Source organism: Vespa velutina, chromosome 8 (genome assembly GCF_912470025.1).
Source record: "Vespa velutina chromosome 8, iVesVel2.1, whole genome shotgun sequence".
In the NCBI taxonomy this organism is placed as follows: Eukaryota; Metazoa; Arthropoda; class Insecta; order Hymenoptera; family Vespidae; genus Vespa; species Vespa velutina.
The window spans coordinates 1,761,998-1,788,843 of record NC_062195.1 but is presented as its reverse complement, the minus strand read 5'-3'; the positions used below and the strand labels follow the sequence as shown (position 1 = coordinate 1,788,843).

At 28.2% G+C, this 26,846-nt stretch overlaps 5 protein-coding genes across 19 annotated transcripts in view; 3 read left to right on the top strand and 2 right to left on the bottom strand.

Annotated features, from left to right (window-relative positions):
• Window positions 1–95: 95 nt before the first annotated feature.
• LOC124951233 lies at window positions 96–6,400 on the bottom strand. Of its 2 annotated transcripts, none has more exons than XM_047499295.1 (5): window positions 6,118–6,400; window positions 2,250–2,366; window positions 1,958–2,172; window positions 1,625–1,871; window positions 96–1,553 (listed from the first exon to the last, which is right to left on the bottom strand). In XM_047499295.1, exons 2-5 carry the CDS (start codon window positions 2,344–2,346, stop codon window positions 1,093–1,095), a joined length of 1,020 nt encoding a protein of 339 aa, XP_047355251.1. In that variant the 5' UTR covers window positions 2,347–2,366; window positions 6,118–6,400; the 3' UTR covers window positions 96–1,092. The 2 variants fall into 2 exon arrangements, with proteins under 2 accessions (XP_047355251.1, XP_047355252.1); XM_047499296.1 differs by lacking the exon at window positions 6,118–6,400 and having other exon boundaries at window positions 96–1,036; window positions 1,097–1,553; window positions 2,250–2,893.
• Window positions 2,493–6,224, top strand: LOC124951234 (UDP-galactose translocator). Its single transcript, XM_047499297.1, has 5 exons — window positions 2,493–2,864; window positions 3,222–3,309; window positions 3,418–3,537; window positions 3,627–3,841; window positions 3,913–6,224. The coding sequence occupies exons 2-5, from the start codon at window positions 3,291–3,293 to the stop codon at window positions 4,564–4,566; spliced, it is 1,008 nt and encodes a 335-aa protein (XP_047355253.1). The 5' UTR covers window positions 2,493–2,864; window positions 3,222–3,290; the 3' UTR covers window positions 4,567–6,224.
• Window positions 3,418–11,886, top strand: LOC124951227 (cullin-1). 7 transcript variants are annotated; one of them, XM_047499284.1, is made up of 14 exons: window positions 3,418–3,537; window positions 7,500–7,721; window positions 7,808–7,970; window positions 8,110–8,328; window positions 8,493–8,747; window positions 8,843–9,136; window positions 9,221–9,484; window positions 9,559–9,738; window positions 9,805–9,954; window positions 10,100–10,218; window positions 10,359–10,479; window positions 10,543–10,646; window positions 10,852–11,071; window positions 11,438–11,886. In XM_047499284.1, exons 2-14 carry the CDS (start codon window positions 7,558–7,560, stop codon window positions 11,516–11,518), a joined length of 2,334 nt encoding a protein of 777 aa, XP_047355240.1. In that variant the 5' UTR covers window positions 3,418–3,537; window positions 7,500–7,557; the 3' UTR covers window positions 11,519–11,886. The 7 variants fall into 7 exon arrangements, with proteins under 7 accessions (XP_047355240.1, XP_047355235.1, XP_047355236.1 ...); XM_047499279.1 differs by lacking the exon at window positions 3,418–3,537 and adding an exon at window positions 6,129–6,407; XM_047499280.1 differs by lacking the exon at window positions 3,418–3,537 and adding an exon at window positions 6,129–6,474.
• A 2,129-nt stretch (window positions 11,887–14,015) lies between these two features.
• On the bottom strand, window positions 14,016–21,972 carry LOC124951225 (RNA polymerase-associated protein CTR9 homolog). Of its 6 annotated transcripts, none has more exons than XM_047499269.1 (16): window positions 21,492–21,972; window positions 21,035–21,224; window positions 20,171–20,274; window positions 19,946–20,033; window positions 19,271–19,369; window positions 18,950–19,189; window positions 18,254–18,826; window positions 18,032–18,151; window positions 17,637–17,947; window positions 17,026–17,551; window positions 16,702–16,896; window positions 16,492–16,608; window positions 16,117–16,427; window positions 15,688–16,025; window positions 15,426–15,597; window positions 14,016–15,331 (listed from the first exon to the last, which is right to left on the bottom strand). In XM_047499269.1, the coding sequence occupies exons 4-16, from the start codon at window positions 19,985–19,987 to the stop codon at window positions 14,410–14,412; spliced, it is 3,966 nt and encodes a 1,321-aa protein (XP_047355225.1). In that variant the 5' UTR covers window positions 19,988–20,033; window positions 20,171–20,274; window positions 21,035–21,224; window positions 21,492–21,972; the 3' UTR covers window positions 14,016–14,409. The 6 variants fall into 6 exon arrangements, with proteins under 6 accessions (XP_047355225.1, XP_047355227.1, XP_047355226.1 ...); XM_047499271.1 differs by having other exon boundaries at window positions 19,946–20,029; XM_047499270.1 differs by having other exon boundaries at window positions 21,035–21,972.
• A 663-nt stretch (window positions 21,973–22,635) lies between these two features.
• Window positions 22,636–26,846, top strand: part of LOC124951226 (dynamin-binding protein-like) — a 6,633-nt gene continuing 2,422 nt past the window's right edge. The window contains exons 1-8 of one of the 3 annotated variants that reach the window (XM_047499275.1): window positions 22,636–23,097; window positions 23,219–23,396; window positions 23,501–23,619; window positions 23,726–25,150; window positions 25,276–25,425; window positions 25,494–26,114; window positions 26,191–26,373; window positions 26,479–26,846. The exon at window positions 26,479–26,846 is cut by the window's right edge and continues 238 nt beyond it. In XM_047499275.1, the coding sequence (XP_047355231.1) occupies window positions 23,008–23,097; window positions 23,219–23,396; window positions 23,501–23,619; window positions 23,726–25,150; window positions 25,276–25,425; window positions 25,494–26,114; window positions 26,191–26,373; window positions 26,479–26,846 (3,134 nt within the window). In that variant the 5' untranslated portion in view covers window positions 22,636–23,007. Of the gene's footprint in view, window positions 23,098–23,218; window positions 23,397–23,498; window positions 23,620–23,705; window positions 25,151–25,275; window positions 25,426–25,493; window positions 26,115–26,190; window positions 26,374–26,478 lie in introns of those variants that run through there. The other 2 variants (XM_047499278.1, XM_047499277.1) reach the window with 2 other exon arrangements.

Genomic DNA, 26,846 nt, shown 5'->3' with positions numbered 1-26,846 from the left:
TTTTTGTGATAATAAACAAAATACGTAAAACGTAACACATGTATTATGAATTTTTACTTTAAGTGTTCAATACTTGTGTCACTATCTTATATATATTATATATATAAGGATGATATATATTTACAAAAATTTCATTATACAAATTCATTACAAATGGTTTATACGCACACGCATATATGCGCTCGCGTTAAGGCCTATATTATCGACATAGATTATATTTTTGTAGTGCTTATTCTATCAATACTTTTATTAATCATTGATCGCAAAATAAATAAGAGTAAATTAAAAGTATAATATTGAAATAAACTATATCTGTTCATTATAAATATTAGTGGCAATGTTCATATTAATTGTTTATATAAAAACTAATATAACATTGAGAAAAATGTCATGGCTCAAAAGTAAAAAAAAGTTATAATTTCTTACATTACAATTCTTAATAGAAATACACTTCCTAGAAAATATAAATTTGGAGTAATTTTATCAGATCTTTCAAGATTTTCATACAAAATTGTTTTAAAGAAATAATCCTCTATTTTTAGATGGAAAATAAGATGTATCAAAATATTAAATGTAAAATTGATTTCCTTATGATTATGTTACTAATCATTCTAATTGATACATTTTAGAAAATATGATGCACCTCCTTAATAATAATGAAAAATATTGTTAATATTGCCACATCGCAGCATTAAATACATTAGTTCTTGAAAAGGCTTACTTTTTTACTTAATACATATATATATTTTTAATTTCTTAATAATAAAAAAAAAGAAAAAAAAAAAAAAACAAGGAAGCTATGGATATGTATAAACCATATCAGAAATATGTCGCAAAAATTAAACGAAGTGTAGTATAAAGTTATAAACATTACTATTCATATTAAAAACATGAAAAATGAATTAGGCAGAAATTTGTACTCCATTTTCCTTGCTCATGTTATTTCTAAGATTTAACCTTAGATCTTTTAAGACGTATTTCTGATTTTAACTTCTTATATGCTTGTACACATACATTGTTTAAGAAGCAGCATCACCTAATTAAAACATTAAGCAATATACTGCAAAAAATTAAAGGTTATCCATTGATAACTTACATCTGCTGCACAGTAGAATTATTCTGTTCTGGAAATAAGGAATCATAACTAGGTGGAAGATCTTTATCTAACACAGGAGGTGGTACAGCCACTTCTAACATTGGAGCTGTTGGAAGTTGAGGATTATTAATGCTTCCAGATTCTTGTCCACCTGATCTAGATAATGATGAGTGCGCACTTGGACCGGCACAATCGGAAGACCAAAAGAGTAAATCTTTTTTTTTACATGCCCATATGCATACACCAAAAAGAATTGTACACAAAATTATTGTTGTCACAGCACCCACTGTTACTTTTGTTCCAGTATTGCTAATGATATCAGTGGCATTTGGACAGTTTTCCTCATCCCGACAGATTTTTAGTACACAATTTTGATATCCGTCGCAAAAGTAATCTTGTAAAATACATGAATCAAAAAGTATTGATGTATAGTTTATAGGAGTGCTGCCCTTGCATTCTATAAATGAAATTGATAAACTTTATTCTTATACTCCAATAATATTAATGTGACAAATGTTCTAAACCTACTTTTATATGGCGTATAAACAATACTGAGAGTAGGAACTTTTTCTGCAAATAAGTATCCCTTCTTGGCAATAAATATTGTAGTTTCTAATTTGCCATTAATATCAAATTCTGAATATGGATTTTCAGAAAAAAATGATCCAAGCTCATAGGTGCTATTTTCTGGTTCAGGGACTGGATAATATTTAGTTGTGTTACGATCGAAATTTCCACAAAATTTTTGTGTTTTTTGACTGTCGCTCCTTTTGAACTAAAAATATACACATTTTAATATACACAATTTAATTGGCAAGTCAATCAGTGACCGAATAACTTTTTCTTAAGAAATGTATTTACCTGTACATAATCTACACACTCTGTTTTATTACGTCTAAATGTCATTTTTTGTATGACACCAAACAAGCCATCTCCTTCATTAGCTTTAATAGTAAATTTACAATATGTATCAGTATTGATTCCACGATCAAGTGTAATTTTAACTATAACCGCTAAATCTTTGTTCTGTTTATTTGATCCAATTGTATGACAATCCTTCCCATGTTCTATATTATCTAAGAGTATCAAAGAGGTTATATAAAAAATATATATAATTTTAATAGCTAAATTTATCATACAATATATAACTTACATTCGATATATTTTAAATAATGTGTAGATGATCCTAAATCGATTAAAAGCGTTGTCAAAAATATAAAGTATATGAATCTTGTAACATCTTGGTCCATTTTGTACCAACGGCCATAAACTACAATTCAGCAAAATCGAATTGTGAAAAGTAAGATATGAAAACTGCTAAATTTTATACTATAAAGTTAAATTAAAGGGTTTCGCCAGTGGCATTGGTTACCAACTGAGATTATTTTCACCAATATATTTTATTTTATTTTATTTTATAAAAATAACACCATTATTAATGGATATATATAATAGCTTTGTTTCATTATTAGTTATATAAATTCAATTCTAAAGAAAACAAAATAATTCACAATTTTTATGGATCGGAATAACACGAAATAACATAAATCAATCAAACGCGAGACAGTAATGTTAACACAATATAACCCTTGTCATAGATTAGATAGTTTACTTTAGGTTGAATACTCGACAACTAAAATAGAATGTAAACGTGGCTAGCTTCTCTTTTAACGTATGCGTTCGAATTTTTATGTTATTAGTTGTCAGATATAATTCAGTTCTCACCGCGCTTAGTGTTAAAACATGTTAAATAAGGTAAATAATTCAGGTAAATAATTTCTGTATATATTATTAATTTGTAAAATGTTACTATTAAAAAATTAATAATATATGAAGGTTTTTTAAATGATATTTATATGTATATTTATATATACATATATATGTTTATATATATAGATTTTATAATAACATTAGTTCATTCAAAAAATACTCCAGACATTTATTAGTAGTTATAATTTATTTTTTTTTGTTGGATGTATATGATAAAATAATGTTGCTAGATACTCTCACGATGAATTTTATATACTTCATATAAAACGAATTTATTATTAACATCGAAATATAATCATTATTTTTTTTTTTTTTTTTTTTTTTTTTTTTTTTTTTTCCTTTTTTTTCGTTCCAGATAAAATATGAAAAAACAAGGAAAAATCAATGATTTACGAAGATTACATTTATATTAATAATAATAATAATGAATAAGTTGCAGCAATGTAAGTATCATAATGTATAATTTACAATATGTTTCTATTACAATATGTATTATAAGAAATCATATAAATCTATAATTAATATCTATTCATTTCCAATATTGTTCTCAGTTAATGGACAAACATTAAAATATGTCAGCTTAGTTACATTGACTCTTCAAAATGCATTGGTTGGACTTAGTATGCGTTATGCGCGGACTAGATCTGGGGATCTCTTCATATCATCTACAGGTAAATAATATAAACACACATTGACATATTTATGACATAAAAATCATTTTGCTGTATTTATATACTTTTATGATATATAATTTTCATAGCCGTTGTTATGTCAGAGTTTTTAAAACTATTGACATGCTTGGTTTTGGTCTATATAGAAGAAGGTGAACTATTAAAATTTTATAATGCCTTAAAACAAACCATTATAAAAGAACCTGTAGATACTTTAAAAGTATGCGTACCATCAATTTTATATATCATACAAAATAATTTACTTTATGTGTCAGCATCAAATTTAGATGCAGCAACATATCAGGTAAAAATATTTTATTATGAATTTCTCATATTCATTTATTATCAATTTATTTATAGTTTATTGCGTTTTAGGTGACTTATCAACTCAAGATTTTAACAACAGCTTTTTTCGCTGTAGTAATTCTTCGAAGATCATTAAGAAATACTCAATGGAGCGCGTTAATACTTCTAGTTATAGGAGTAGTATTAGTACAATTAGCACAAAGCGGAACAACAGTTACATTACCATCGGGTATACAACAAAATCATTTACTTGGCTTCACAGCGGCCTTAAGTGCATGCTTTTTATCAGGTTTCGCAGGCATATATTTTGAAAAAATTCTTAAAGGATCTGATATATCTGTCTGGATGAGAAATGTTCAATTGAGTTTATTATCTTTACCCTTTGGATTAATTACTTGTTTTTTAAATGATGGTGATGTTATTAAAAAACAAGGCTTCTTTTTTGGCTATGATTCATTCATTTACTACTTGGTAGTACTTCAAGCAGGCGGTGGACTTATTGTTGCTATGGTAGTAAAGTATGCGGATAATATACTCAAAGGATTTGCCACCTCTTTGGCAATCATAATTTCGTGCATAGCTTCTATTTATTTATTCGATTTTCATTTAACATTTCAATTTTCTTTTGGTGCATTTTTAGTAATTTGTTCAATATTTTTATATAGTTATCAGCCCAAAAAAACTATTGATAAACATTCTTCTATAGACAAATCTGATGTATGATATAATTGTCATTTTTTTTATTAAAAAAGAAAATTCATATTTAAGTGAATACTTAGAATAATCATTGTTGTAAACATGAATTATGTAAACATATTCAAATTATTTCTTTGCAATATAAATAATCAAATCAGATATATCAAAGATTTTATGATCTTAGCAAAGATTAATGAATTATGACATTTTAATAAAATTAGTTAACTTTCATAACTGGTATATTTTTATAGGAGAATATAATAAATATATAATCACGTAAAAAAGTAAAATTCGACATAAATACTTTCTTTATACTACACACTATATTGTTATAAATGTCATATATATATGCATAAGTGTAAAAAAAATAGACTTCATTAGATTATAAAGATGATAAATCCTTATGAATTAAGATCATAATCTTGAGTTTTTAAAATTATTAATCATTGTCCAAAATAGAAAGATATTTTTCTGCATTAAGAATTGAGCGAATTGCAATTTGAAAAATCTTCGTAATGCAGAATACAAATTCATCTATAAAAATCATGTTCTCCTTTTGAGATAATTAAATTAAAAAATCAAATTTTTTATACTTATACTTTTTATATATAATCTGATTTTATGTACTCCGAAAAGGAATGTTATATTTTATAGAAATTATTTTATATCGATAAGTAAGAAATTCTTATTTAATAGTAACACATTTTAAACCAAAAAAAAAAAAAAAAAAAAAAAAAAAAAAAGAAAAAAAAAAAAGAGAGAGAAGAGTTAGAAGATTGATAATTGTATTTCTATTAAATTTTTTGTGTTAATAGTAACGAAAAATAAAAAAATTTTTACAATGTACACAGAATTTTCCTTTAGATATTTATTCCACAAATGATGCCATTTTATTATCACTTAACGACCTTTGATATCAAGGATCAAAAAACATATACATAGATGAATTTGCACATTCAGTAATTACTGAATATTCTGAAATGAATTTTATTATAATTTAAAGTTACTCATTGAATTATAAAAGTGCTTCGTTCAAATTACGTGCACTCGTTTGAAAATCAGTGAGACCACAACACATATCACAAATCTGTCTATCTCTTTTTAACCTTTCTAACATATCCGTTCGGTGTCATCTAGATTATGACATATATACATATAAACAATCACTGTAATTGTACGTAATACAACTGCAAATGAAATTAAATATTCCAAGACGAAAAAGTAGAAAAAATATCTCGTTAATCATATACATTCGAAGGTTATAAAAATTTACAAAGGAGTTTAATGTTAAAAAGATGCATTATAACATAAAGGCAAATCGTATCGAAGATACCAAGTTTCAAAATGCAGTAGAATTTATAATCCACGATTTAAAATTTATATTATAGATTTGATACCGATCGATCATTATCATCGTTTTAATCAACGAGTATCATTTCTTTTGCTTATTTTCTCTCTTTTTTTTCCCCGTAATAAAATTAAAGCATTGAATTATTTTTAATAAAAAAAAACGCGCCACGCTCGAACCCGTTGAGTGAAGGTTATAAGTTCGTTATATTGGTAGCAGTGAGACCTAACCTTTCAGAAGCGTAGCAGCAGGATCGCGAGTGTACGCGATTTTTGAGGAAGCACAAAAGAAGTTTTTCTATTTCACGATCGCACGCTTTTTCACACGGTTTCGTAGGTCACGCGATACACAGAAATCGAAGAGGTTTAAAAAGAAAGGGAAAAAAATATCAAAGTGGAGACGAGGAAGGTGTCCACCACGTTTTTATAATATCCTGACGACACTTCCTACCCTGGCTACTGCATTTTCAAGAAAGCTTCCTCGTCGTTCCTGACTGTTATGCGGTGGTGAACATTGACTGGTGAGAGATAGAGAGAATCTTGAAGAGAGAGAAAAAAAAAGAAAAATTGTGTAAAGAAAAAGAGACGGTGAGAGAGAGAGAGAGGGAGAGAGGGAGAAAGAGAGAGGGAGAAAGAGAGAAAGGGCGAGAGAGAGAGAGAGAGAGAGAGGGAGAGAGAGAGAAAGAAAGAGATAACATATAGGCAGATAGAATTATAGAAAGAGAAACAAGGATAAGAGAGGTGAAGGGGATTTGGATAGAATGAGTGAGAAAGAAAGAGAGAGAAACGAGTGAATGAGACAGAATCAGAGGGGGGAAGAGGGAGAAAAGAAAAAGAATTTTTTTTTTTTTTTTTCTTCAATGATCCCTTGATATTATCCTTTAATTTAATTTATTTTCAACTTATTATCAGTGGCTTGCATTTCGAAAGTAGAACGAGATACCTCATGGTATGTGTTATTCTTCTTAACATTATCGTGTAATTGTGACCAATAACAACATTAACCAATTCTATATCCATATATCTTAACGAATGATTTCAATCTCGATTTAACGGAATTCATTATGACCTTCGAATATCGATAGCGACCTTCTGTTCTGTACAAGAATTATAAGACATATTTCGTCGCACGTTTTGATCGAGAATCGAAATCTCTTCAATAATATTTTTCAAGCCCGTTACGTCGTATTTACAGTAGACAGGCCCATTTGTTTGTTGTTTTCCTACATGAATATTTCCAGATAATTTGTATTTTGATCGATCGTACGTTTCTAATTGGTTATTTCTCTCTCTCTCTCTCTCTCTCTCTCTCCCCCTCCCTCTCCCCCCTCTCTCTCTCTGTCTCTCTCTCTATGTAATTGTATATTATTATACATATAGTAAACTTATATCTTCTATCTTCAAACAAAATGAATAAGTATTTCTTTTTATTCTTATTTTTATAATATAATCATTACAATAAAGTGTCATTTTGTTAGAAAGTTTAAGTGTAATTTGTTATATATTCGTGTATGAATATATTATTCTGTAACTATCAAAGTTCTTTTAAATAACTTTTACTATAATCCTATTGAATTTTATTAAATTTTTCTCTCATTTTTTTACATTTGCAGAAATTGTAAGTAGCAAGTAGTAACACTGACGCTCACCAGGCAAGCGTATAAGAATAGGATGTCGGGGCATAGAGGCGTTGGAGGGGCAGGGAGTCATCAAGGAGGCCCCCCAGGCCTCAAACAAATAGATTTGGATCAAATTTGGGGGGATCTTCGTGAGGGTATAGAACAAGTATATAATAGACAATGTATGTCGAAACCAAGATATATAGAACTTTATACGTATCCTTTTAAAATGATAATATCATCAAGAAACAATAATAGATATTTTTATATCTATAATATCCTTACTATATTGCTGAACATAGACATGTATATAATTATTGTACGAGTGTTCATCAACAACATACTAGAATGTCTACTAAAAGTAAAAAGGGCCAAATGTCACAAGGAGGTGCACAGTTAGTGGGCCTGGAATTATATAAACGTTTGCGTGACTTTCTTAGGAATTATCTCATTAGTTTGCTCAAGGTATGTATATTAATTTATATTTTGGAAATTAGAAGGTTTGATTTTATATTATTTAAATATTAATTTATACATATTACAGACTTTTTGCATATAGTTTTCTTATTTTCTTATAAAGAATATTGATGTTTGTGGTATATAGCATGGGATTGACTTAATGGATGAAGATGTATTACAATTCTATACAAGACAATGGGAAGAATATCAATTCAGTAGTAAGGTGTTAAATGGAGTATGTGCATATTTAAACCGTCATTGGGTGCGTCGTGAATGTGAAGAAGGACGTAAAGGAATATATGAAATATATCAACTGGCCTTGGTTACGTGGCGTGATAATTTATTTAAACATTTAAATAGACAAGTATGTCATTATATCCTAAATAAGCATATATATATATTTATATATATATATATATATATATATATATATGTGTGTGTTTGATAAAAAAAAAAAAAAAAAAAAAAAAAAAAAAAAAAAAAAAAATTATGAGAACTTTTTTTTTGTTTTTTTTTTTTTTTTTATAGGTTACCAATGCGGTGCTGAAATTAATAGAAAGAGAACGTAATGGAGAAACGATAAACACACGTTTAGTCAGTGGTGTAATTAATTGTTACGTAGAATTGGGCCTGAACGAGGAGGATCCTGGTGCTAAGGGACAAAATCTTATTGTTTATAAAGAATCCTTTGAAAATCTCTTCCTTGAGGATACAGAACGATTTTATACTCGTGAAAGTTCAGAATTCCTCAGACAAAACCCTGTTACAGAATATATGAAAAAGGTATTTAATTATGTAATATATACTTTTATAAAAGGGACTTTCGTTTATTTTTAAAAATATTCCAAGTTTTCTTTACATTAATATTTTTATTATAGGCAGAACAAAGGTTATTGGAAGAACAAAAACGAGTTCAAGTTTATTTACATCAAACAACACATGAACGATTAGCAAAAACTTGTGAAAGAGTACTCATTGAAAAACACTTGGATATATTTCATTCTGAATTTCAAAATCTTTTGGATGCTGATAAAAATACAGATTTAGGGCGAATGTATCAATTAATGGCAAGAATACCAAATGGACTTGGCGAACTACGAAACCTTTTAGAAAGTCATATAGCTAATCAAGGGCTTGCTGCTATAGATAAGTGTGGAGATTCAGCAGCTAATGTAATAACTTTTTTAAATATTAAATGGTAAATATGATATATATATATAGAATAATATCTGATATGAAATGATTTGTTTGTACAGGATCCTAAAGTATACGTCAACACCATCTTGGAAGTTCATAAAAAATATAATGCTTTAGTATTAGTTGCATTTAACAATGATAGTGGCTTTGTAGCAGCATTGGATAAAGCATGCGGTCGCTTTATCAACAGTAATTCTGTAACTAGAGCTGCAAATAGTAGTAGTAAGTCACCTGAATTGTTGGCAAAATACTGTGATTTATTGCTTAAAAAGAGTAGTAAAAATCCTGAGGAAGCAGAACTTGAAGATACATTAAATCAAGTTGTAAGTAATCTAATAGAATATTATATTACTTATATTTCTTTTATCATACATATATATGTATGTATATGTAACAGATGGTAGTATTTAAATATATTGAAGACAAGGATGTATTCCAAAAGTTCTATAGTAAAATGCTGGCAAAACGTTTAGTGCAGCATATGTCTGCCAGTGATGACGCAGAGGCTTCTATGATCTCCAAGTTAAAACAAGCTTGTGGCTTTGAATATACTTCAAAATTACAGCGCATGTTCCAGGTAATGAATCTTATTACATATTAAGTAAATATATGACCGTTCATATATTTTTTTATTATTCCATAGGATATTGGAGTATCCAAAGATTTAAACGAACAATTCAGACGACATTTAACAAATTCTGTAGAACCACTAGACATTGATTTCAGTATACAGGTTTTGTCTTCTGGTTCATGGCCATTCCAACAGTCCTTTACTTTTTCTTTACCAACAGAGGTATAATTTATTATTAATTATTATTTAATATTTAATATTAATTAATATTTTAATTGTACATATTTATATTAACATATTGTCAAAAAATAAATTTTATATAATAATAATAATATTAATTAATAATGTAAGTTTTTTATATTTTCAGTTAGAGAGATCTGTACATAGGTTTACAACCTTTTATAGTTCACAACACAGTGGAAGAAAGTTGAATTGGTTATACAATATGTCTAAAGGAGAATTGCATACAAATTGTTTTAAAAATAGGTAATTATCATATAAAGAAGATCATTTAAAGTATAAATATTAATTATATTTTTTATTATATATTAATAATTATCCTGAGATAATTAACGAAGTTAATATGTTATATTATTATCCGTTTGATCTGATTTTATATTTCATAGGTATACATTACAAGCATCAACTTTTCAAATGGCTGTTTTACTGCAATACAATGGATCAACCATATGGACAATACAACAATTACATGATGCTACTCAAATAAAAATGGATTTTTTACTTCAGGTAATATAGAAAAGTTTAGAAAAATAAGATAAAAGATTATCTCTTTATTTTAATATTTTACAGGTTGTACAAATACTTTTAAAGGCTAAGCTATTAACAGCAGTTAATGATGACGAAACAGAGTTAACACCTATGTCAGTGGTAGAACTTTTCTCAGGCTATAAAAAGTATGTAGTCTTTCTTTCTTTTTTTTTCTTTTCTTCTTTTTTGCCTTCTTTTTTTTTCCTTTTTTTTCTTTTTCCTGTTTTTGTTTTTTTTTTCTTTTTTCTTTTTTCTTTTTTTTTTTTTTTCTTTTTTTTTCTTTTACATATAATCACTTGTTTTTACATTGCTTGTATTCTTTATGATATTTGGAATGCATCTTTATTTCAGTAAAAAATTAAGGGTAAATATTAATATACCAATGAAAACGGAATTAAAAGTCGAACAAGAAACAACACACAAACACATAGAAGAAGATAGAAAACTTTTAATACAAGCAGCAATTGTTAGAATTATGAAAATGAGAAAAGTACTGAAACATCAACAACTAGTGGCAGAAGTTTTAAATCAATTGAGTTCCAGGTTTAAACCAAGAGTACACGTTATTAAAGTGAGTATTTATTTATTTTTTTTTTTTTTTTTTTTTTTATTTTTTTTTTTTTTATTTTTTTATAGTTAATTCTTCTATTTCTAACAATTACTGTGATTGTTTAATGTTGAATGTCTACTCCTTTCTATAAGATAAATAAAAGAACATTACATACATTGTTGAAAAAAAAGATGAATGAATTTTGACATATATGTACAATGTATTTTTTCATGCTAATGTGATGTTTTGTTGAACTGAAAGCATTAAAATATTGAAAATTGCTCCTGCAAATTATTGATGATCTTTTTAGTTTTTGCTATATCGCAGGAAGCAAATATGTAAATAATGAATAATTGAAACCAAGAAAAATTATTAATGTTCTTTCAGAAATGTATAGATATTTTAATTGAAAAAGAATATCTGGAGCGCACAGAGGGTCAAAAGGACACATATAGCTATCTGGCATGATCTGTCGATCTAGGACATCAATATAGCAACAACTATGCACGCAAAAAAAAAGATGACTTCACACTGTCATTGCTACAAACGTGTCTCGATATTTATTTAAGACTCTCACTAGTATTTTCTCTGTACACAGTTCTTGTACCGTAATGTCCCTCTGGTCGCATTTAGAACCTGGTTTTTATAATATGTTAATAAAATTATTTCATATAGTCAAGTTGCTACGTGTGTTACTGTCTGTGCCGTTTCTCACACATAAATTAAATTTTCTTTGTATCATGTTGTACTATAAAAGATTTGGAACATGTATGTCCCATTTTTTAAATTGTATATAAAATGTTGCACAATGGAAAAATACAAAAACATATAATTAAGTAAGTTAAACAACAAGTTATAAGAAAAAAACTATAATGTAAATTACTAAGTTAAACGCGAGTGATAAATGTACATTACAAATAATAGCACTCTCTTGAAATGTTGAACCTATTGGAAAGTTCTACATTTTATTTCCGCCAATTTTAAGAAGTAAAATTATTTTTAACACTGAATAATACATAATAGTATTTAATTATTTTCTTAAAACCTTGATTAAGAGAACCATATAAGTGATTCTTTAATTATGAAATATTAATTATAAAGAAGATAAATAAAGACATGGATAGTAATGCAGTTTAGCAATTAATTAAGTTAAAAGTTACATGTATCAATAATTATCAGTTTTTATACTTTTACGTGTGCAAGACCTTTCTGTTTAACAATATAAATTCTTTTTCTCCACATAAAATATCATTGATAGTAAATATTTTTTTAGGCAGCTGATAACAGATGTGTATAGAAATATCGTTTATAATATTCCACGAATGTAGCAACGATTTGCAATACCGATATAATTAACATTTATAATATTAATAACGATTGTTTTAATTGTACATGATATCATTTTGTGAGGCAGCTTTTTATAAGATATTGCAAATATAAATTCAATATGTTATGTTTTAACTTTATCATGACTTAATTTGAAACAAAATTTATAAAGGATAAAATTCGCATTTGTTATTGATAAATCTAATGTTGAAATTATTATTTTAATATTGCATATGTTTTTAAATTTGTATTAATATGATTATAAGTGCAATACATAAAATTTAAGAGAGATATATCTGTGACTTAATAAAATTTAAAACATAACAGAGACACAAGCAGTGATAAATAACGAATTTTAAATTATAAATGTATAAGCCACTAAGCAATGGTAGTAATTAAATGCCTTTAACATTAAGAGTGATATAGAAAATTGATATAAATGTAACTTTGATGCTTACAAGTGTAATAATCATTTTGGAAAGCTCGATTCTGCAATTTGAACTATAAAAATGAATAAGAGATTAGATTATTTTAATTATCTACTGATATGTCAAAGTAGATAATAAAATAATATAACGTTTTATGTGACATATTGTCAATAATAAAAAGGCTGAAGAGTGAGAGATATGAACTGAGAATTGTAATTAAAACTATATTTAAAAAACTGTCTGCAAGAGAGCAACAGTATCTCAATATTTAGCTACAAAACTTTAACTTAATGTATTTTATTAACAAAAAAGTACTGATAATTTGAACTAAGAAATTTTCGATACACAGAATCTGAGTTAGATTGTGCTAATATGAATAGATACACAAGCAGAAAGAATACACTGATTAACTTTATATCTGTCTTTTTGTGATATACTCATTGTTATTAGGTTGTTTTATTATTTCTACATATGTAAGAAAATAATCCCAACAATTTTTTAAATATAGTACATAGATAGAATTATATATTACAAGAGTCAAGTTTTTTAAAAATTCACTATTTACAACTTGCACGATTTATATATATATACATAATATATATTTATATATATATATATATATATATATATATATATATATATATATATATATTAATTTAAACAATTAGTATGAAGTTTGAAAGTGTTATGTTAAATTTGTGCATTTTTTTCTATGTGTCATAGATAGTAATAATATTCTTTACACATACATTGTATTATTCACTAATTTTTTGGGGTTTTTGTATAGTCATAAATTGCTATTATTAGTTTGTATCTTTTCTGCAAGATGGAACTTATGTAAATAAATTAAATAAGTCAGTAAATACATATTAAACTTAATAGCATGAAATTACATTATAACTAACATTAAAAGGTATTTTAATTATATAATATATATTATATATATATTATATATGCATATGTATATATATATATATATATATAATATATATATATATACACACACACATATTGGTGGTGTACAAGTACTTGCAATTTAAATTATTTTCAGATACTCATATACCCCCAATATTTATTAGTAATATTTCTGAATTATTTATTTTTTTATTACATATATCCATTTTATATTCATCTTTAAATATATATATATATATATATATATATATATATATATATATATATATATATATATATATTTAATATATATATATTTGATATGACAAAATATTAAGATCATATGCTATATGGTTAATTAAATGCATAGTTTATGGTAATGTGGTGTGTTGTTACTTTTTAGTTTAAAATGTCACATTGTATCGATATGAATCAAAATAATATTTCCATCTGTCATATTAAAAATATGTCATCAAACGAATGCATCTCATTCTAACAAATGAATCTAACAAGTATAAAAAATTAATTACATACAAACAATTAATAGCTTTCTATTACTATACAAATAAAAATTTTTTTGGCACGATCACGTTTTCGGTCACGTTCGTTTTAATACTTATGAAATGTGGGACGATGAAATATTAATATTCAATAAAAAACAACATTATTATAAATTTTCTTAATTGATTTCTATGTGAAAAATATATACATTTATTTATCAGGACTTCCTGACTGCGAAATACTTCTTGATCTGGATCTTGATCTTGATCTTGATCGGGATGGAGATCGAGAGGCAGAGCGTGAATGCGTCGGTGATCGAGAGACTGAACGTGAATGAGACCGTGATCGTGATCGTGACGCTGCGCGTGATGATGCACGAGAACCTTCTGAACCAGATACAATTCTTTGGCTTTCTTGATTTTCTTTTTCACTTTCACTTTGAGATCCAGATTTAGATTTTGAACGAGACCGAGACCGAGATCGAGATCGAGATCGAGATCGAGATCGAGATACAGAATGCGATCGCGAACGTGATTTAGATCTAGAAGCAGATCGTGATTTTGATCGTGATTTAGATCGTGACTTAGATCTAGAAGGGGATCGTGATTTAGATCTGGAAGGTGATCGTGATTTCGATCGTGATTTAGATCGTGATTTCGATCGTGATTTAGATCGTGATTTCGATCGTGATTTAGATCGTGATTTCGATCGTGATTTCGATCGTGATTTCGATCGTGATTTCGATCGCGATTTTGATCGTGATTTTGATCGCGATTTAGATCGCGATTTAGATCTAGAAGCCGATCGTGATTTAGATTGTGATTTAGATCTAGAAGCCGATCGTGATTTAGATCGTGAAGGTGAACGTGAAGCCGAATGTGAAGGAGATCGTGATCGTGATCGTGATCGAGATCGAGATCGAGAATGAGAACGTGAACGTGAACGAGATCGAGATCGAGAATGAGAACGTGAACGAGATCGCGAACTTCTTGCACGACTTCCTGACTTTGATCTGGAACGTGATCTAGAACGTGATCTAGAACGTGATCTAGAACGTGAAGCTCGTGAACCCTCCGAATCAGATACAATTCTTCTGCTTCCTGATGGCCGTTTATCGTTATCGCTTTCACCACTGTAAAAATAATATATTAAGTTTAACATACAATTAAATTTAATTTGTAATAAATGTTATATATGTATATATATATATATATATATATATTTACCCGCTGGCAATTTTAAGACCTCCACTATCACTATCGGATTCACTGGTTGATATTGTTTCTTTTGATAAAGGCATCTTTCCTTTCGGAGTATCAGATATGGATTTACGAAACTTATCTTTTTTCATACCAATTTTCCTATTACGCTTAGGTTTTGGACGATCACTATCTGAACCTAGAAATAGATATATTATGTAACACGATAAAAAACAAAAAATAGTATATTTTTCAATTATAAATAATTATATATATTATTCTCTCTTACCACTGTCTCCACTTCCCAAATCTCTCTTTCGTTTGCCTTTACCTCTTCCTTTCTTCTCTTTACTCTCACCGCTAGCTTTCCTTTTACGTTTCTTTTCTCTAGGAACTTCTTCTCTACCCTCATCATTTCCAGATCCTCCGCTATCACTAATATATTGATCAGTTCTTGTTTTTTTACCTTTCCTTCCAGGTTTCTCTGATGGCATTTCACCAAATACCAATGCATTTTTCGTTTTCTCCACATATTCTTGTCTTTTCTGTAACATTTCTTCTTCTTTTTGACGACGTATCTCTTCTAACTTTCGTTGTTCTTCCGTTTGACGCATCTTGAAGGCTTGTCTATAAAAATTAAAAAAAGAAATAGAAAGAAAAAAAAAAGAATTATAAATTAATTTTCTATTTGTATTATTTTTAATAATTCATATCTTACCTTTCTTCTTCTTGTTTTCTTCTAAGTGTTTTTTCTTCTTCATCAAGTCTTCTTGCTCTAGCAACGTGGTATTGTGCTTGGGATAATAAATCTTGACACTTTCGTGCTTCTGTTTCTGCTAGTTGCTCCATTCTGTCGCCATGGGCAGATAAATATTGAAAGTATTTGTGAGAAAGTCCCAATTCATGTACTGCTTGTAATACGGTAGTAAGCGTTGATTTTTCATCTTTTAATATTTGTGTTGCCAAACGTTGTAATACTAATGCAATATTATATAGCAAAACAGTATCTTGGGGAGCAACTCTGCGAGCCTGTAATAAAAATATTATTATTATGATCTTATTATATTATTTAATATTTTTAAAAATATTATACCTTTAAGAGGGTCAATTTTGCTTCCTTTAATTTTCCAGCTTTGAGATACGCTCTACCAAGATACTGTAGAACTTCCACGTGATGATATTTATAAAATTTACGTAAGCAATTTTCATACTGTTAACAGAATATTAAAAGAGAACCATATTATATTAATAAAACTTTTATATACTCAACTAATCTATGTTATAAATATATTATTAAAATTACCATTTGAATAGCGCTAACGTATTGCTTTTGTTCTACGTAAATATGAGCAATGTTTAACCATACATCGCAAAACTCTGCCGTTGCTTCTCTCACTTGAGCAAAAATATCTCTAGCTTCATTGACACAACCCTTATGTGCTAATACCGCACCAATTCCATTTGCTGCCCAAATATTTTTTGGATCATTTCTTAACACCTACAAAAAGAGTTAAGCATCAAATTACAGTATGTATGTATATGTATATGTATATGTATATGTATATATATATATATATATATATAAGAACAATAAAATATAATAATAATAATCAATAATTTTTATTACCTGTTTGTACATAGCTAATGCTCTGTCTTGATGTCTTTTTTCTCTTTCTTTGTCTTTTCCACTTTGATGGAGTGTTTGTAACCAAATATTTCCTAAAGCTATCAAAGAATAGGCATCCGTACTGGTTGTAGGATTTTTAAGAATCCTTTCGAATTTTTTCTGACCTGGACCCCATTCCATTTTGGCCAAATGTAAATTACCCAAAAGGGACCACGCATCCGGATGTTCATTATTAATTCTTAAAGCATCTTTAAACCAATCAGATGCTTCGTATATTTGCCCTTTATCTCTTGCCATACATCCAAGTCTTAAATAACAATCTACATAGTTTGGATGCTCCTTTAAAATATCTTTATACAATTTTTCAGCACGATCAAAAATGCAAAGCGCTTCGTTAAGACGTGCCAAATTGTATGTTGTTGTAACTGCTATTGAATTATAATACACAGAATCATGTAAAGCATCGGCTTTTGAACGAGCTAAAGATTCTTCTAAATTCTTTTTAGCTTCTTCTAAATTGCCAAGCCTTAAAAATATAATATATACATTTTCATAGAATTATCTTATCATTGATATTATTTTAAAATAATTTTAAATATAAACGTACATACCTGTAATGTAAAGCACCTACATTATTTAATATCTCAGGGGGAATATCGGCCTGAACTTTTTCCTTTAAAATCCTTGTAGCCGTTCCATATGCATTTAAAGCTGCATTAAGATCACTTTGTTCTAAAATTTGTGCTAATTCAATCCAAGCTTCTACATCATCTGGAAATTGTTCTGTAACTTTCCTGAGATGATTTTTAGCAATATCACGTTTCGATTGGGAGCTAGAATTGGCATATAGTGAACCAAGAATCTTCATTGTTTCATAATTTCCTGGTTGAGCTTTCAAAACTTTTTCAAAACATTGTGCTGCCTTTGGAATAAAAGTTAATTGATTTTTGCTTTGACATAATTTAGATTCAAATTAAAAACAAAACAAAAAAAATAATTCTCTTACATTTTCTGCGTCACCTCGATAAACGTACATTTGACCCAAACCAAAATGAGGTAATACAAAAACAGATGGAGCAAATTGTGTTGCTTGATAATAATATTGAAAAGCTTGATCATAATCCCCCTAAAAAAAAAAAAGAAAAAAAGAAATGTTATCGGATTTATATTATAAACGTATAGCTAGTATATAATTATAACTCATTTTTATAAAATTAATTATACTTACTTGTACATGGAACGCCCTAGCCAATTGATAACAACTTTCCGCTCGCATGGCTTCATTTTCTGTATTGTGAAATGCATGTAATGCCAAATGTTGTACTTTATTATAATCCTTTTTAAAAAAGAAATGATTTGCCAAATGATTTAGCACCATCGGATTTGTCGAATCGATCGTATATGCTTTAGATAACATTTGCACACCAGCACGGATACTATCAGGTTGTTGCTGATTCAATTTCAAAACTGAAAGTCCAACTAATGCTCCAACACACTGTCCATCCAATTGTAATGCTCTCTCAAATGCTAATCGCGCTTTTTCTTGATTATTTAATTTCATAAAACAATGTCCCATTCCTAATCTCACAGCAGCTGGACAATTAGGATTGGTTCTCAGAGCTTTTTTATAAAATGCAAGCGCACCCCTATAATCTTTTTTATTGAATGCGATACAAGCTTTACCAAGTAGAGAGGGAATGTTATTAGGCGATTGATTCAAAACAAAGTTAAATTGCGCATCTGCTTGTTCCATTTTATCGCCTTCAAGAAGGCAAAAATAAGCTCTACCAAGGAGATGATTCTATATAAAAGGACAAAAAAAAAAAAAAGAATAAAGAAAGAAATTTGTAAATAATTAATATCGATGATGATATTAATTATCGATATGATATATTGTAAATAATAATTAATAAATTACATGTACCTGATCATACATGATAATTTTATCAGCAGTCGTATACAATAATGTTGCTTTAGTAAAAAGATCCCTTTTTTTATCCTTGTTCTTCTCTTTATTAGCTTCCTGTACATAATATGCCGCCAACATATCCAATGCTCGCATTTGATCTTTCTCATAATCACGATAATCAATATTTGCATCAATTCGCGAAGACTCAAGTATTTTAATAAAGTCTTCGATTTTATGTTGTTTGTAATATTCAAGCTATAATAAAGAATTAATATAATATATTATTGCTATAATTTATTTTATTCGATCAAAATTTTATCATCAAAAGATACGTACGGCCAAATTGACCCAGATGTTGAGTTGGGCATGTTCTTGGCGTAATATACCAAGAACTTCATCACCTTCAGGTAATTGATCTAAATAAAGTTCTATAACCTACAAAAATATATATATGTATACATATATATATATAGATATATATATATATATCAACATTATATGTATAAGATAAGCATTAATATGAAACAGATATATCAAGTTTGATTTATTAAGTTCTAGAATAAGATTAAAAAATGTTTGTAAATAGATCTCAAAATAATAAAAGAGAGAGAGAGAGAGAGAGAGAGAGAGAAAATGTATATTTAATTAAACATATAGCAAGATTAGTTTATTCATCTTTTCATACAAATTAAAAATGAATATACTTTTTAAAACGTTATACTTATATTTATGATATTATCAAATGGATTTTATGAAACATATAAAGAAACATAAGAAACATGAATTAAAGTCGTGGTTCAACTTTTCCAAATGAGTTTTCATCGAGCTTCGATGAAATAAAAATTAAGCATTTAGTCAGATTATCTTAGATTTCTGGTGCATTGGGACTTTTTTTTTCCCCAACGAGTTTGAAATTTCACATCACCGTTTAAATCATAAAAGGGAGAGAAAAATTAAAGAGAAACATGTTTATGAGTATTTAAGAATTACATTAATTATATTATTGTTTACCTCATCTGTATCACGAAGTGGAATCTCTATGGATCCTGCCATTATAAAGCACGTCGCTTGATCTTCTTATCTCAATCAATTGTTCTACCTTTCCAAAACAATATATAAATATATTAACTTGATTAATTCAATTAAATCAAAAGTTAAATGAATTAATATAGAAACTATCTCTCACAAAGTTTCATTTCCACGTTCCTTGTGTTTTTGGTTATAAGTACTACTTACCATATATGCGATATGTGCAACCTCGAATTTATTAAACCAACACCTTATAATGAACGATCAAAGCGTACTAAAGCAACGGATGTTCCTATTTATATCATATACACCTGTGAAGTAAAGTAACAATATTATAGCGACGCCTATAAACGGATTTCCGTTTAGTGGAAAAAGTTAATATTTTTCCTTTTAATCCAAACGATCCTAATCGGATAAATATTTATAGAGAATAAAAACGATTGTATATTAAAAAGGGAAAAAAATAAAATTTTTATTTTTAATTCGAATAAATATAAAATAATGTTTTTCCCTCCCATCGTTTTGAATTCCTAGAGACATTATTGTCTATAATACCGACGTTACTTGATGTTTTTACTTTAGATAGTATATAAGGCGCTAGATGGTGCTTGATGATGAATCCGAGTAGATAGGACGAAAACAAAAATATTTTAGAAGTTATAAAATAAAATTTAATTATTCAAAATAATTAACAGTAATTGCGGATTAAAGCAATAAATACTCTTACTTATGTTATTTATTATTCTTATTTTTATATTGTTAAGAAATTAATAATGTCGGTTTTCGAGTTTGCAAATTTTTTGAAGCTTAGATATTTGAACTAACAAATCAGACATTTTTCTCTCTATTATATATTACCATTTTGTAATTGAGATGTCACTCTATATGCTAATAGATGCGGTTTTGTTTTTGTTATTAATTTGTGCTCACTTCAAACTATTGAATTCAAGAGATGAATAGAAAGAAAATTCGAATAATGTGCTTATATGAGTATAAACTCGGTCATAAAGTTTCCGAAGCTACTTGTAATATTAATCATGCATTTGGAGAGAATACAGTAAATGAACGTACAGTGCATCGGTGGTTTAAAAAATTTCGGAATGGAGATGAAAGCCTCGAAGACGAAGAAAATCGTGGACGACATTCTGTCGTTGACGACTAATTAAAGACACTGGTTGAGGCCGATCCACACACAACGGCTTGACAACTTGCACAGGTTGTAGGTGTAAGTCACTCTACTGTCATTCATCATCTAAGAAAACTAGGGAAGTCGAAGAAGCTCGATAAATGGATGGCACGTGAATTAAACGAGGATCAAAAAAGTCATCGTAATGATGTGAATTCTATACTTCTTGTACGAAATAAAAAGCATGTTACAAGGCAACGAAAAATGAATTATTTATGACAATCGTTGATTGTCTGCATAGCGATTGAATCATGACAAACAACTAAAATATTTTCCGAAATCGAAGTTGCACCAAAAGAAAATAATGGTGACGAGATTTGATGATCAAAAATGATAATTTACCATTATAATTTCTTAAATCCAGGTGAGACAGTTACAACGGAAAAGTATTGTCAAAAAGAGAAATTGACAAAATTGAAACAATTAAAAATCTGTTTTTGATCAATCGGAAGGACCCAATTCTTCTTTTTTTTTTTTTTTTTCTTTTTTTTTTACACTACAACGGAAGAACACGTCTACAAAAAGTAAACGAATCGAACTATGAAACTCTACCTTATCCATTATATTCCTCGAAACTTTCACCAACTGACTACCACTTTTTCAAATATCTCGACCACTACTTGAAAGGGAAAATCTTCACCAATCAGATTACTACAAAAATAGATTTAAAGTATTCATTGGTTCTAAAATATAGAATTTTACGTCGTTGAGATTGGAAAAAAAAGAAACTTGCAAAAATGTGTAGATTCTGATGAATATTATTTCGATTAAAATCGTATATTCTTTAAATCTGTCAGCCAACATTAATTTCATACCAACCTATACATATACATATTCCTGTGAAATAAAATAATTCTATCGTAACGACGCCCGATAAATTTATTTCCATTTAGCAGAAAAATGTAATTTCTTCTAATTTTAAAGATCATTGATAAAATATCTATCTCGGGAGAACAAAAACAAAATATTAAAAGAAAGAAAGAAATCAAGTAATATTTTCCCGCTCTTTTTTTCGAATTCCTAGAGACATTCTCAATGATGCCTAACGGTATTTAATGTATTTTAGTTCAAACGGTATATAATGCACTGAGAGAAGTATCGCATTATGTTTAGAGATATTTACTGTCGTTTATTGACCAAACAAATATGGCTAACAACGACGACGATATATTTTTGTAACATACAAATTGTAAATTAATACTATTTTTTTTTTTTTTTTTTTTTTTTTAAATTTTAAATTAACGAAAGTAATTAATATTCAAACAAACTCTAATACTGTGACATAATGTGTTGGTCTTGATGAGAAGATAAATTCTAATAAGATGATAAATTCGATTAAAAAATTATATGTTTAGTATATATATTAAAATACCAACGATAATTGGCAAAATACAATAATAAATATCCCGTCATAATTTTTATATTCATTTTCGTATTCATTTTTAATCATTAAAATATATGAACAACCGATATATTTATGAATAATGTTTCTCTCTCTCTCTCTCTCTCTCTCTTCATTCGTTAATTAATCCATTTGTTTAATTACTATTTCATAGAATTTTACTTATCGACCGAGACGTACGTACGTATTACGTATGAATGCAATCTCTTTTGATACGAATTATAAATAGTTATTTTATAAAAACTTCTCGAATTTTCGAATTTATTGATTTTATTAGAATTTTAATCGTTGTATCGTTAATCATAATAATCTTATATAAATATATATTTCGAAATAAAATAAAAGTTGATAAGATTGATTATCAAACGTATTAGAACTGTCAATGCTACGTTTCTACATGCAATTTATTTTATCAAAAATACGAAACTTACGGAGAAGATATATCGATAGAAAAATATGGAAAGTGGCTCATTGACAAAGGTTTTACATGATTTTTTTACAACTGTAGATGGAGAATTAAGTCTTTACAAAGGAGAACACTTTTTGGTACGCATGTAACAAAATTATTTGATTAACCTTTTCTTTTCTTTTCTCTTTTTTTTTTTTTTTTTATATGTATTTTAAGAAAGCAGATTATTTTTATTTATTATGTTTTTTGCTTAAATAGATACATAAAGTAATTGACAAGCATTGGTGTTACGGACAATCAAATAATAAAACAGGAAACTTTCCTTCGAATCATTTACATAAAGTTGAGATTCCACTCTTATTAGATACCCAAAGTTTATTTGTATCAATAGCTGCCTTTGCAGGGGAACAATCTGGAGATTTATCATTTGGAGCAGGTAATGTGTAATGATTGAAAAAAATAAAATAAAGAAAAAAAATACAATGATATGAAATTATTATTAATATATTACATAGCAATTAAATATTTACATTTTATTAGGGGATCTTATTATTGGAATACATGAAGTTGGATCAGGATGGTACTACGGACAAATAGATTCCAGAGTTGGAATTTTTCCTACCACCCATACGTGGCAGTTAGATACAAATTTAATAAAGGTACACTTTATATAACGATATAATTGAATATATAATTTATTTGAAATATTAATTAAAATTTTCTAAAAGAAAAATAAGATGTGCAGTTGTTAGGTTTTATTTTTAGAGAACGGGTAATAAGAAATCAATAAGAAAAAAAGGAAGAGTGAAAGCAACATTGAAGGCACAATTGGAAGAAGAATTAGATTTAAATGAAGGTGAAGTAGTAACTGTGACAGAAGTTTTGGATGATGGTTGGTGTCGTGGAATTACGGAAGATGGTAGAAATGGGATCTTTCCAGAAGGATTTATCTCTTATATGAATGATGAGACAAGCGATCAAACCGATACATGTGTCTCAAGAGAAAACGTTTTATCTTCGTCTCTATACAATATTAATTCAGTAGAGAATAATGTTTCCAATAGTTATTCGGTACAGTCATATAAAGAGGAGGATCCTGCACCAAGTTATTACGACTTATTTCCACAATTTTCTACGTCCAAAGAAAAAGTTTCAGAAGATAATGATCGCGACGATAATGCAAATTCATTCGACGTTAAACCATATGCCATAACTTTATATCCATTTAATGCTCAATTTCCAAATGAATTAAATTTTGGAGCAGGGGAAATAGTACATCTCATAAAACACGTTGATTCGGAATGGATGGAAGGTTCTATCGATGATAATAAAGGAATTTTTCCAATATCTTATGTTAATATTGTAGTAGATTGTCCAGAAATGAAAGCTAAAGAAGAAATACTTAATAAAGAAGACAATAGCACAGAATATACTATATTAGAACCAGGTACAATGGCCAAAGTGGAATATACATTTAAAGCACAAATGGATGGAGATTTGAATATAACAGAAGGCGATATTGTAACTATTATCAGTATGGCTAATGAAAATTGGATTAATGTAAAAAATGTTAATGGCGAAATTGGTTTGTGTCCAAGAGGATATTTAAGTTCAAGCCCAATATCAGAACCCAATAGAGATTCCACAATGGATCTGTTAGAAGATTTTGTTGTATTAAGAGATGACAAGCCTAGTTCATTAACAGATGAAGAATATAAACCAAAAAGACTTTCAGAACCTCATAGACCAGCACCACCAGCACCTGCTCCTGGTCGTATGCCATTGCAGAACAGTAACAAAGATTCGACAATCGATAATGCATGTGCATCTGAAATATCAATAGATATTAGTGAGAAAAAGGCGGATCAAAGACAAAACGTTATATCGGAATTAGTGCTTACAGAAAAAGAGTATGTTCGTGATCTGACATTAACTTATGAAACTTTTAATCTATCTAATCCTGATTTTCTTAAAGCAAAAGGTATAGATGTTGATGTTTTATTTGGAAACATATTAGAAATTATCCAAGTTGCAGAAGAATTACTACATGAGATATTAAGAGCTATGAAGGGATGTGACGAGCAATTACAGCAAATTGGTACGTGCTTTACAAAAATGGCAAATAAATTACGCGTTGTATATGTGAAGTACTGTGGAAATCACGAAGCAGCGCTTGCTTTATTAAAAAAGGTTAATACGCAACGTAATTTATCTTATAACTTTTTCAATATCATTCCATGTAGATCATACAACATATATATATATATATATATTTTTTTTTTTATTATTTATAGTTATAATTATATATTTTTTAGTATGAAAATAATGAAGAAATTATGAGTGTATTTAACAAGGGTACTGAGACACTACGTTATCAAATAGCTTGCTTTGACATGAGTTCCATTCTTATAAAACCCGTACAAAGAATATTAAAATATCCTCTTATTTTGTTTGAATTAATAAAGGTGAGATTTATTATAATTATATGAATATTATTAATTCCTTTTATAAATTTTGTATAAAATATTTTTAGTGTACCGAGGATGATCATCCAGATAAACTATCTGTAAAAGAAGCATGGAAGGCGATGACCGATGTGGCTTGTTACATTAACGAGTATAAACGTCGAAAAGATTTAGTGTTGAAATATTTAGACAACGATAATACGTTAATTAGAAAAATGGCTAAATTAAATATGCATTCCGTTGCGAAGATGTCAACACGTTTAAGTACGAAACTATCTGCTAGTTTAGGTTTGACAAATATTGCAGTGGATCCTGTATTTGAAGAACTCGAAAGACAATTTAGATCTATAGAAAAATGTACGTGGCAATTGGCAAAGGACGTCGAAATGTGTGTTATTTATTTAAGCGATGAGGCTATTTCCGGTGAAGTTATGTCAGATTATTTAAATCAATATTATCAGGGAACACCAAATCTTGAAATTAAACGAATAAGAGATATCCGTTCGTTAATTTGGTCACAATTTATGCAAGATTTAAAATCTTGTTTGGAAATACGTTTAAATGTGCCATTGAATTTATTGACAACATTTTTAGAAGGTCCTGCAATATTAATAACAAAGAGACACGATAAATTGTTAGATTATGACGCTGCCATTTCTAAAAGCGAAAAGTATAAAGATTCCAAAATTGTAATCATATTTTATTACGCGTATTTATATCGTTTAAAGAATGTCTTTTTTTAATGACGAGTCATTGATCGATTAGGTACAGGATGAATTAGCAACGGCAAAGGGTAATTTCGAAGCCTTGAATCAACAATTGTTGGAGGAATTACCGATATTAATCGATGCAGCTATGAAAGTCTTAGTTAAATGCATTAACGCTTTTGCGAATGCTCGTAAACTTTTAAGCGGAAGAATTACGAAAAGATATTTAAAACTTTACGAGGTAAGCGTGCTATCTTAAATTTATATATTAAACATAATTAAAATTAATTCGATCTAACAAAAAAAAAAAAAAAAAAAAAAAAAAAAAAATATTTCTTCTCCTCAGATTACGACTCAAGTGTCGCTAAAAGATATTCTAGAATCTTTCCTGGTAAATCATAATTTACTTTGGAATCAAATCGCACGTTTCTCATTCGGTGGTACGAATCAAAGAACAGAAGAGGAAAGAGAAGAATGTTGTTCGCAAGACGAAGAGGAACGAATATTATTGACAAAAAAATATACGAGGGATAAGTTGTACGTTTTAAAAGAAAACGTAACGAAAACTACATCACTCGATTTGGGAGCTACAAAAGGATCTTTGGTAGCTGTTATAAAGAATCAAGATCCTATGGGCGATATTACGAGATGGCTTGTCGACAATGGTACTGTCAAAGGTTTTTTACCAGCTAATAAATTGACACCTTTACAACA